The sequence below is a fragment of the Ambystoma mexicanum genome, chromosome 9 (genome assembly GCF_040938575.1).
Source record: "Ambystoma mexicanum isolate Mex_15411 chromosome 9, UKY_AmexF1_1, whole genome shotgun sequence".
Lineage (NCBI taxonomy): Eukaryota > Metazoa > Chordata > Amphibia > Caudata > Ambystomatidae > Ambystoma > Ambystoma mexicanum.
Genome location: NC_090931.1, coordinates 252419855 through 252432391, shown reverse-complemented (window position 1 = coordinate 252432391; position 12537 = coordinate 252419855). Strand labels below are relative to the sequence as shown.

The 12537-nt window shown below is 44.1% G+C and overlaps 1 protein-coding gene across 1 annotated transcript in view; it reads left to right on the top strand.

Moving 5' to 3' along the window:
* LOC138487311 (high affinity cGMP-specific 3',5'-cyclic phosphodiesterase 9A-like) overlaps window positions 1–12537 on the top strand; it is a 163210-nt gene that overhangs the window by 47232 nt on the left and 103441 nt on the right. The window contains exons 6-9 of the mRNA XM_069613918.1: window positions 209–283; window positions 1290–1376; window positions 4286–4390; window positions 11457–11539. Of these exons, the coding sequence (XP_069470019.1) occupies window positions 209–283; window positions 1290–1376; window positions 4286–4390; window positions 11457–11539 (350 nt within the window). The remainder of the gene's footprint in view (window positions 1–208; window positions 284–1289; window positions 1377–4285; window positions 4391–11456; window positions 11540–12537) is intronic.

Sequence of the window (12537 nt, the reverse complement as noted above, 5' to 3'; positions counted from 1 at the left end):
CACAGATCCGAACTTTATATGAAGAGGCATTCGAGACCTGGATTTAAGAAGCTCTAAGAGGATGGAATGTTCACATGATCTACGCTTGTTTTCCTTTACCAGGTGCTCTCAGTTTCCCCAAATGTTCTCTTTCAGGTGGACCAAGTGGCTATGTAGAGTACCATTCTGTAAACATAAAGAACATGTTTTATTTCTTTTCCTTCCACAGTATACCTTGTCTTCGGAGACGGTGGCTGCACTCAAGAAACCCACCTTTGATGTTTGGCACTGGGAGCACAATGAGGCTAGTAGTGTCCAACAGCATTATTGTGACTTCACTTCCTTTTTCCTACTTCCACTACTTACATTTCAGACAAAAAATGTCTTCCTCTCGCCCCATCCTCACTTCACTGGAACTATTTTTCTAGATGGTTAGCATTGATGTAGAGGGTCCCAATAAGTGAAATATTGTGTATGCATTCCTTGAATGACCCTCCTCTTGAGCACTTGGACTGTCAGAAATACTCACCCGAAGCATGTGGGGGCTGAGGGGCAAGCTTGGTGCAGAAGATGGTGGGCAGGAATAATAACAGATTGCAAATCCTGGAAGCCTCTTGCTCAACTTTGGAACTGGAGAGCGTGGGAGTGGCTCAATTTAAACTAGGCCAGGGCTCTCGAGATGTGTTGGACTACAATTCCCATCAGCCATTACCCCTCAGCCTGTAAAACAAAACACATTGAAAATGATCAATCAGACAGGAAGAACTGTTTCTCCAAATCGAATAATTTTGGTGAAGGGTGATGTTAAGGGATTACGGTCCTTTTGCATCGTAGACATGCATGAGTGCAGAGGGGAATGCATAGTGTGTATCCTGCAATTGCAAGCATGTAGAGTTTGTGTACTAAATGGACGGGGAAGCCAACTGAGTCCAAGGAAATGCTGGAGCTCCAAGTGCAGCAACGCTCAGGACTTTCGCTCCTCTCTCCCCACCTTAAAGGTGGCATATTTCAGGATAGTTAGTATCTCCCACTTCACCGAGCGCTCGAGGAAGGTCCGGTGGAAGGGTTCTGGTAGAGCTGGGGTTTGTTGGAAGGCAGTTGAGTTCTAAGGACTATTAGGGCTTGATGTTCTGGTGATGCTCTTCATCGCCGGATGTGTTCTAGCTAATTTCCTCACTGCTGCAGGACTTCCTCTCATTCATGACCCCGCAAGCCTGTGCCCCCAAGGCCAGCACATTTAGATCACACATCTTTTTCACAGCACCACATGGCCTCTAGATTTCTTTGAATGTGTTTGTGTTTCTTTTCAGATGCTGAGTTGCATGGAGTTCATGTATCATGACCTGGGGCTTGTGCAAGAGTTTAACATGAATCCTATCACTCTGAAGCGCTGGCTGGTAAATACCTCTGGGTCCTAGTCAATGTATCTCTTGATGCATGTTGGCATCCACCTATCCACCTTGTTGTCTGTGTGGCGCTGCATGGTCATGTTTGAATACGCTCTTCTGCTGTTTCTCTGTTTGCCAGGAAATAAGGTAAAAGCTCTTGACAGCATAGGTGTGTCTTCTGCTGTGAACCCTGTGTAAACTGAAGGGCAGCCCCAATCTGTAATCCATCTGAGGTTCATTATTTGAGTAACATTGGGTGGAACAAAACTTGCTATTTAAGTGCTACAAGACAAAATCAATGTGTGGTAGAATGTGTTCAGTGAAGCATGAATTGCCACAGGTATGTGTGAATCCTTTCTGCATGGGTAAGGCGAATGCAGCATAACACAGATATACACACAATCCCTGTCTCCCACAAAAAGGTCTAAGGTTTAGGAGTAGCTTGTGAAGTTACTTCTAATGAGAATAGATTTTAGTTTTGGAGTAGCAGGGTGCAATCACATGAAACAATGAACATGTGTTCGTGCCAACAGGCACTTCATCAGGACTGTAAATAGAATGATGGCCAGAAATACAGGCCTAGCTACTAGTAACTGCACAACCTACTCCTGAATTGTGTTCCTTCTCTTGGAAACAGCATTCCTGTGTGTACTTTGGAATACTCTAGTCACTAAAGGAACATTTCAAATACAATATCACACTGCAAACAAGCAAATCCAGTAGTTTGGATTTAGTAAATGAAAAGCTTTGTGTTAGGGGTGCAGAGCAAAGGAACATTAGGATGCACAGAAAATGTATCACAGGGGAATGTGTACATGAGAAAGTAGGTAAATGATTGTCTTGGTGTCTCAAAATCATCACACATAAAAGTCTTCAGGCAAAATGAGCTTAAGCAGGGAACGGGATTTCGTCTGCCTGTACAGAGGTGTTTTCTTTTTCATCAAGAAGAGGTAAGAACACTGCTTCTTATTCAATATAGTCCCTTAGAGAAAGCGAACGGCTACTTGGAAGTTTGAAAGATTGTGGAGAACATAAAACTCCAGTGAGCATCAGTTGAAGTAATGGGCTAATTGGAAAGTGAGAAGGTTAGGTATCAGGTTGGCGAAGGCCACCTGTTATCGCAACACCATAGATGCTGCACAGAATCAATCTTGAAGGCAATACGCCATTGAATGAGACTGCTTCCCCTACAACAGATTCAGCACTCAGTTTCTATAGCGTTAAATCAATAGCTTGTGAATACGAGCAATAAAATCAATTCAACACAAATAGAAATCAAGTGGTACGCCCACGTCCCGCGTCATTATTAGGGATGTACAAATATGGACTAATTTCCAAATGATGGAAGTTGTAGATTTATTTTTTGCTATACTTTCCTCATAAGCCACCTCATTTGTAGGTCGTATTATACATACCAGTATCACTAAAGATTTAGGGGAGAGCGCTATCAAGCATCTGCCAGTTTATCCTGATAGAATTGCTCAGGTTCCCCCCTCCAAGAAGAGTCCCCCAGGGATCAATCTTGTCACCCATGATTTTGAATATGTATACAGAGGTGCTGGGGGATCTGCTTGTGGAGTCAGAGGGGTTCCATTGTAATTGGTTATTTATAACACCTAAGTGCAGACCCGGGGATCGAACCTGTATTGCACCGCGTTGTCTTGCTTCCGAGGCGAGCGCGTTGACCCTGAGCTATCTTTCATTCACCAATATGCAGACAATACCAATTTATAGATTAAGGGGTCATCCCTTGCTGATGTCCAGCACCTGGTGGGCTGTCCTGCTTGCATAGAGGTTTGGGTTTCTTTGATTTCTTTGAAGAGGAATCCTCTCACAACAAAGATCATTCTGATTTCATTAGAGAAGAAGAAGAATTGAAATGCAGGATTAGTCAAAGACTCAAGGTCGGATTCTGCCAACGCTCTGTTGGAGCATGTGATGGCAAGCACAGGCAGATGGGATACACTAACATGCTACTAATGGCAATGTATTGCCATTGCATACTGACTATTTAGTCTAGTGGCTTAAAGGTGTACCAGGATACGATCTGTAACCCATCGAATGGTACAGCAAATAATTCTTTTTCCACACATTGGGCCTCATTACAACTCCGGCGGTACCCGTACCGGTAAAACAGACAGGCTGCCGCCGGAGTTGTCATTTTTTACGGCGCCTGACTTCACAGAATCACTGGGACATTGCAGCCCCGGTGGTCTGTGAAGTCAGGCACTGGATAATGTTACTCCAGGCATGGGGAGGACGGAAGCACCGGCACTGTGTACAACAGTGCCGGTGCTTCCGTCAAAGCCTATGAGCGGCTGCCGTCCTGCCCGCTAGGTCTGACCTGGCAGGCGGGGCGGCAGCCGCTTACAGAACTCGGTGTGTGCCGGTCCGGTAACAAGGGTGCCGGTACACTTACCGGCACTGTTGTTACCGGACCGGCACACTCGTAATGAGGTCCATTATTTCTAAGCTACATACCATAGAGTTGACGAGAGATTTTAGGCAAATGGGTAAACACTGCATTTGGTGAGCCACAGCGATATATGTCCAGCGTTTGGACCACAGGGCGCAGGTCGTGGCTGGAAAAATATGTCCACAGTACCAAAATCAGGTCAGAGACAAAACTGATGGAGCAATGCATCACCTGACCAAATTCAGCAGAAACTGATGGGGCAATGCATCATCTGACCAGATTCAGCAGAAACTGATGGGGCAATGCATCACCTGACCAGATTCAGCAGAAACTGATGGGGCAATGCATCACCTGACCAGATTCAGCAGAAGTCCACTGCTCAGGTCTGTAGCAATGCATGCCTGATGATAAGGTTCTGTATAACTAATGATGCAAATGTCCACAGTTCCTGGTCTGACCGTACTGATGGCAATGCTTCTTCCTCTTCTCTCCTATGTGTTAGATAACTATCCAGGAGAATTACCGGACCAATCCCTTCCACAACTTCCGCCACTGCTTCTGCGTCACGCAGATGATGTACGGCATGATCCACCTTTGCGACCTCAAGGTCTGTATTCCCCCATGAAAGGGTTAAGCCAGTGTATATCTACAAGTATCCTAAACATTAAAACAATCGATTATTATATAGAATAAGAAGTTGCTATGATGCATGGAGACTGTGAACCCTTCCACCTTCAGTTGAGAATGACGTATTGACTGATGCGGTAGGGAAAACTAGCCGGAGCAGCATCTTAAGACTTACGTCATGTTAATCGGTAAATACATTTAAGGTACTCCAGAGAAACTTGAATAATCTGCAATCTCTTTATTGCTGTCAAACTTTAGCAGTTCTACATATCAAATATCTTTCTCAAATCATATCTACAAACAGCACTTCTCATAAGCCATTACCTCAAGTCCATATTCAGGCTCCAATTCGTGAGCCCCTCCTCTTTCTTCTTGGAAGATTACTGTGGATCCAAGAAGTGTCCAGGTGATCCCAGCATGGCCTCCCTTAAGGCTGCAATGTTACCAAACAGATGATGGTGCCAGTGCACAAGATCTGCCATATTATTCACCTGCGATCCTGCAGGTAAGAGGTGTTCCTAGTTCTCAGGAAGCTCTTGAAGGCCCAGGACCTCATGTCCCTTAATTTCGGTTACTGTGTTTCCTCCACCCCTTTCACAGGTCGTGCAAGAGTGGGGATACAATGCCTGAGGTCCTCTAGTAAATGTGTTGCTCTCCCAAGTGGGACCCAGAGATCAGGAGTGTAAAACCTCAGATTCCCACCATAAGCAAAGAGGATAAGACATATCATTTCTGCCATCTCTGCTCCCATGTTAGAAGGCGTTCATCTCAAGAAATCCATCAATCCCCACCCACAGTGTTTAATGAGGGCAGATGGTTCCCTCTGCAATCTGCCTTTAAATTGGAGAGGACCCTTATAGATTATCAGATTGTCAAATTTTAGTCTCAAATGGGCCATCACCCTAAAAATGCCCTGAAAGCACTGTTTACACACTTCAAGAATGTTTATACAATAGGTTGCTTGTGTTACACAAACTCTTGAAATGACTTGTGGAGGACTGGAGATTGTCCCCCCTCTTGGCCCAGATGAAGTCAGCTAGTGAGTGTAAAGTGCAGCTGTGGGGGGCTGTCCTCTGTTCAGATCCCAGTGGTAGTCCAGGGGCTACTCGCAGAGCTCTTCAAAGGGATATGGCCAACTTGGTATTTTTCAGAGGTGAAACACCATGCATGTTAACATTAGGGTTACTTCTAAAGCTGGCCTCCTTCAAAGCCAAATTGTGGCTGGAATATCTGCAGGTAAATTCCAGTTCTTAGATCCCATCCCCTCTACTTTTCCATTTAAATCTTTCAGCTCTGCCAATAGACCTCTCATCAGCTGGGTGAATGGGGTTAGCAGCCCACAGTCGGTTCCTGCATCCTGCAAACCATCCAGTAGTTGCCAGCAGATGTCTATGCATAACCTTATCAAAATGTACGCCCAGGAGATGTAATATGATGTGCACGCCACGCAGAAATTCCTGTCCATAAAATGCAGTCTGAAATGTTTTCCCTCCTAGAGTTCAGGGCTTTGTGACCTTTCTGTTTGTTATAAAGAAGCAAGACAAAGGGTGATTATGTCTGCTAATGAAACTAATTAAAGGCAGTGCCTTTTTTGTTTGCATGATCTTCAAAACGGTTGGGCATTTTCCTTCTCAGGGATGTCATCACCAAAGAAGTTTGGCCGATAAAGTTGCACCAGCAGGATGTTTACCGCTCAATTCCACTAGACAATTCGCATTGCTGCTGTTTATGCTTCCTCTGGAGTGGAGAACTAGAAGGGATTGCCTGCCTTCCTTTTAGCTTGCTCCTGGGGGCCTTGGGCGTTGACATGAGTTACTGACTTTTCTATATCTATTTGATTGATACAGTTATCATTTTCCTTCAAATGTTACTCTGACAATCAACCTTGTGGACAATATTTCAGAATTCCAAGGCACCATTTAACCCTTTGGTATTCTAACCTTTTGATACTGAGCCCCGATTGATTAAACATATTGTTGTAGAGCCCCCCCCTTGAGTATAAATAGTGTTGCCGCCCCCTCAGATGCCCTGCATGCTTATATTTTCTATTGAAAGCAGTCACTGTCCTACTGTTTTTGAAGAGCCTCGCAAATCCAGACACCCCCCCATTGGTAATCCTTCTGGCCCCTTAGGCAACAGTTTGAAGACCACTGATATATCCACACATGCCGTTGGAGTGCTTTCCTGACATTGTGACTCACTGACTTTCCAATTTATGTGTAAATATGACAAATAAACCTCAACCCAGATGAGGGGAGGAGCTTGAGGCCCATTTTGCAAAGGCACTTAACGTGAAAAGAAGTCCTAGGCTAGTTCTGCCACTCTTCCTTTGCATCAAGACTTTTCAAATGTAAGAAGTGTGAGAAACCAGAAGTTGTCTCACCGGCTAGTCCACGGGGGTCACTCTCTCAGGTGGCCAGGGCACGGCCACAGCCTTTGGATCCAGACCCTGGGGGTGGACTAGTGCAGGAGGATCACCTGGGTGAGGGGTCTTTGGGGAGTGAGAGTGGTACACCCGATGGCGAGACTCAGTATCCCCCTCCCTGTAACACCTTTACCCATCCTACCCGATAGGATATTTAGAAACTCTACCCCCCCACCTTTTCCCTACACAAACACTTTCACACCCGAGCATTGTACCTGACATGTCCCACTACTATGGTCAGGCAAAGTCAGGCAAATACTGGTAATCACTCACACCTGACTTCCATTAAACTTCCCCACATGGATAAAAGGTGGAGCACAAAAGAACACTCTGAGTGAGGCAAAGCACACGAAGGGACAATACTTTCCCAATGGCAGCTGAACGAAGGAAGGAAGACGGCAAACCAAGAAGGGTACGCAAGGAGGGAGATACCCATGACCTTTTCAGCGAGAAGCCGTTACTTTCCAGAACCCTTCAGATTAGAAAGCTTAAGGCCTGGAAATCAGACTGAAGAATCCTGTATTGTGTATCAGGGATATCCAAGGCCCTTGGCTCCAAGATCAAAAGCAGCACCAGAGAGATCAAGAAAGCCGGTGGGTTTGGGAGACGGATGCAAGACCGGTCTGTGTTGAAGTCAAGCTTACAAGCAGCAACATTTTATAAAGAGCGCAAGAATGAAGATTGAAATGCGTGTGATGAAAGACACGAGGAAAGTTTAATTGCTGATGAATGTTTGAACATTAAAGAGAAAGATACAATAGCAGTGACAAAGTGGTCCGGCATCAGGAGGGTGCTCAATCAAAGGTCTCTTCAAGGTATTCTGCAAAGAAGTGGCAGAAACTAAAATAGAAGATTGGCAAGAACATTGTGTGAAGTGGATTGAATGGTTCTGCAACGGTTTAAGCAAAACCCATCGCACATTCAAATGCCTTCAATTTTTGATGAAAGCTTGCGAAGGAACATTTGGGTTGATATCACCTTGTGACCCCCGCGACCTTTTTTTGTGTCACCCAAAATTTAACAATAAAAACTTCCACAGTATAAAACTCTTTGGTTTCCAAGATCTTTTTCTGGCGCAGTAATAAGGCGTTGCCTTAGTAACTTGGTCCTTCAATTTTTGATATCAAGAGGGAAACGTAGAGAATGAGATTACATGGCCAATTGTGAACAGTGTGATAAAGGGGTCCGAGCCCAATCAAAGGAGACCCAAGCGTGAATATTGTGCTAAAGGGATCAGAGCCCGAACGAGGGAGATCCATGGTCGGAGCCCGAACGAGGGAGACCAATTGTGAACATTGTCGTAAAAAAGGGTCCAAACCTGAAGGAGGGAGACCCATGATGAACACTGGAAGCGAGAACTTGTGCATGTAAAAATGCTGATAACAAAGGAACTTTGGTGCTTCTTTGTTATGACAGGCCCTCTGCAGTAAGAGACTGTTATTGGGAAAGAGGCTTTTGCAGAAGGCTCTGATACCTATGCTTTGAACTGTATCCTCATGGCCGAGAAGCCAGAGTGTGTGTGAAGCTCGAATGTGCTGCCTTGTCCCGTGGTGAAAACATGGGGAAGGGAATCCAACTGCTCAACTATCCTGACATATTATTTCTTGAACACTTTTCTTTTGTGCATACATTATTGTCCCACACCATTTTGTATTTATAAATGAGGATCAGCAATAGGTTTGCAATAGTGGCCATCAATGACGCCAACTACTCGCCAGCTGCCATCACCTGTGGGCCCCCCCCAGGGCTCTTGCATTTCACTGACTCTTTATGCCCCTCCTGATGCTCCTCAATGACTTGGGTATCCAATACACTAACTATTGCGATGATACCTAGGTCGTCCTGGAGCCCTCAGGCTCTCACACACAGGACTCCCTGGCTATCAATACCATTTAAAATGCCATCCAGGCCTTGATGGCAGACAATTCTCTGGTGTTAAACTCAGACAAGACTGAGCTCTTGATTGTCGCTTCAGGACATAAGCTAAGAAATTGGGCCACTGACTACCAAAGCTTTATCATTGCTGGTAGCAAAATCACAGTGGCCAAGAGTGTGAAGACGCTGGGCGTCGCGCCCGATGCCAAGCTTACAATGAAACACCAGGTTGCACTTACCCGGGCCTCCTGTGGATACATTAACAACGTATTCAATCTAATTCGCCTGTTTATCTCCCTCAGCAAAAGATCCTTGCTGGCCTCGGCACTGATAAACTTGCACTTAGACTACTGTAACAGCCTGCTGCTTGGCACCACCAAGGCCAAAATTACATCCCTGCAAGTTATCCAAAATGGGGCAGTGCACGCAATTCATGACCTTACCAGGTGCAATAATGTCTCTGTTGCTAGGAGGAACCTCCACTGGCTACCAGTCAAAAATGGCATTAGCCACAAGCTGTTAACTCGTACTGATAAATGCAGGAACCTCGAAGCACCCTCATACCTCTTGGATGGCCTTAGGCCGTATCTGCCCTCTCGCATTCTTCAGTCACAGGATCAATCCCTGTTCTTACAGCCCTGGTGCAAGCTGGCTAAATTCGGAGGCACAAGCTTTGATGTTTTGGCCCCCTCAGCCGGGAATGCCCTCCCACCCGACATGAGAATGATCAAGACTCTCAACTTGTTAAAAAAAAAAGACCAAGACCCATCTCTTTAATCTAGCAACAGGCTCGACTCCTTCTTTCTCTGAGCTCATCCCACCCCTGACCTCCCTTCTGTCTATGTTTCCATGTGTCTTATGTTTTATCTGTGCTCCCTGAGACCTACGTGCATATGGCACGTTAGAAAAAATAAAATAAATGCAAAAACAAATACATTTATAACCCTCTGTTCTGAAAAGAAATGCATATTGTTTTAAGTACACTAGTTACCTTGACCTACTAGAACCCAGTCCATCCCTTCTTCAGTCACTCTTGAAAACTACCTTTGATTATTAAGTAGGACGTTAAGATGGAAAGATTGTGCAGATCTAGAAAGGCGCCAACCCCCCTATCTTTGCTGGATACTTAACTACCCTGGTCCATGCAAATTCAACTCCCCCTGTTAATACCTCCTTGAATGTTTATGTGCTATTGAAATTGAGATCCACGGTACCCCTTCCCCATTGTAATGGAACTGTTCCTTAGTTTCCCCTCCTTGTAGAATTACCGTTAACGCTGCCTTTGACTTGCGCTCTCTATCTCGCCCACAGGTGTTCACTAGCCAAATCCTCAATACTAAGAAAGTGCTCTTAAACAGTTGTAATGTGACATTGTCTGTTTTCTTTTATTGATAGAAAATTAAAAGAATGTATTTTCTTGTGGTTTTAAAGTGACTATTTTGAATGTAATTTTTTTCGGATGCCATTTTCTTGAATCAATTTTGCCGAAATGTTTTTTTTAGAATGTTTTTTTTAAAATGTATGTTTAAAATGGGTGGTTCCCCCCAAGTCCCTGTTTTTTTTAAACACTTTTTTTTACTTACGAAACCCCCAAAGAATATATAAAACAAAAAATAATACATTTGGAGAACACAAATGTTGAGGAAATGTTTTCAAGATAATTGCATTTGAAAAAATGCATTCGACAATATGACCAGATACCATTTAAAAATATCAACCTGAGTTTTGATCTTATCTTTGAAAATTACACTCTTCTTTCATTATGATCAAGTGAATTACAAGTGAAGGGAATCTCATGTGAGTGTGTACGAGGTGAGATATCACAAATAGTTCCGGTAAGCAAAATGCCAGTGGAATGTGACATTTTGGTGATCTACTTTGGAAACATTTCCCGATTTTCTGTTCTGCATTTGTATGATGCAGGTTTATATACCTTCGAACAAAGAGTATAATATGACCTTTTTTGAGATGGCACATAGGGCCTCAGTACACGATAGGTGCTATTAGCACCTTGGTCCATGCCGGTAAATTACCGGCACCGCCTTGGCGGAAAGGGGAATTACCGCCCTACTCCAAGCTTGGTGGGGCGATAATTCCCCCTTCCACCATTGCCCTTCCCCATTCCCATTTTTGCCCTATAGGGCATAATGGCAATGGGGAAGGTTCTAATTACGGTACCGCAAATTTGCGGTGCCGTAATTAGCACCAAGGTCCCTTTGCGGGTTGGGTTTTAACGCCTGCAAAAAGCAGGCGTTAAATTCCCCAACCCGCAAAGGGAACTCGTAGTACGGCGGTAAGGGTTAACGGTGACCGTTAACCCTTACCGCCGTCCGTGTAATGAGGCCCATATTCTTGCTTTCAAATATTAGCATTGGCACTTCTACGACAAGGCAGCACAGGCGATAGATATCACATTTATCCACGAAAGGAGCAATGTAGCCTCTCTACCATGGAGAGACATTGGGTGAGAACAACTGCCACTTTGTCGAGAGTATCAAATGTCATAGCGCGGGTCATGAGTGGGAGGAGGGGGACATTATGGTTCAAGACAACATAGGGCGCTTTTTAGATACAAGTAAAGAGTTGAGTAGTAATAGGTGGAAGAATTGACCACAGATGGAACTGGAAAGCTACTGTACCTATAAGCCCAATAACAAGGTATGACAATCTGCAACACTCAGAATTGTTTCTTGGACTAGAATGGCAATGGCAAGTGTTGACAAAATTGGTTATGTCTTTGAAACAGGAAAAACTATCTCTAATTGAGTTGGGAATCCTAATGACAGCTGCCGCGTGCCATGACTTGGATCACCCTGGTTACAACAATACGTATGTATATTTTCAAATCTGTTCTTGGAAAGCATTACTTTTCGGGAGCTTCCTTTTAACCAATATGGGTTTTTGTAGCTGCTTAAATGTGGTCACTAATCTGGGATTTATTTCTGAATAAACATTGGTTAGCATGTGGGGCTGAACTAACATTTCTGCCTCACAACACATAGTTTACTGCATGCACGGTTTTATTATATATGTTCTGGGTTTAGTGAAAACGTCCCTCTCCATTGTTGCCTTCACTGAACATCTAAAATGTGACTGTTGATAATGGTTTGTACAAACCACACGACTATTGTCAAGTAAAACATTTAATTTATTAGCAATTTAGAGAATTTTCCTAATAATGTACAGACGTAAAATGTATTTAAAAACTTCCAAAGACGATATTATAATTTGAATAAAAATAGAAACAGAAAAAATCAGACATTGAAATATAGTTACAGTATTTTCCTATTAAAATTAATTAACCTCTATTGAATAAATTGCAATCTTAAATTACTGGTGTATTAAACAAAATGTGACTGATCGACTCGTCTTCAGGATTACATCATAGATTGATTGATTGATATTTTATTTCTATCGTGCTCGTACATAAGTGTTTCAGAGCGCAACAAGGCAAGGGAGGGGAACAGGGGAGAACAAAACAGCGATCTTACTAGGCCCAGTGACATTGAGAATGCGCAAGTGAATGGGAGAGGGGGGAGGGAAAAAGTGCATGGAAGGGGGAGAGGTGGAAAGTGCGAAGCAGAGGAGAAACAGATAAATAACAATAAATAAATAATAAAGGCAACAAACAGTGGTAATGCAGCCAGCAATGTGCAAGTGCTAGGTTTAAGGCAGCAGACAGGGTAGGTCTGATAAGTGCAGGAAGAAAAAGGGGGGGCTGTATGGGTACAGATACAGACCCCAGTGCAAGGGGTGGCCCGGAGGCAGCGCGGGAGGGTGGCAGGATGAGAAGGTACCTGGGCCCAAAAGACAGAGGGTGGCCAGGT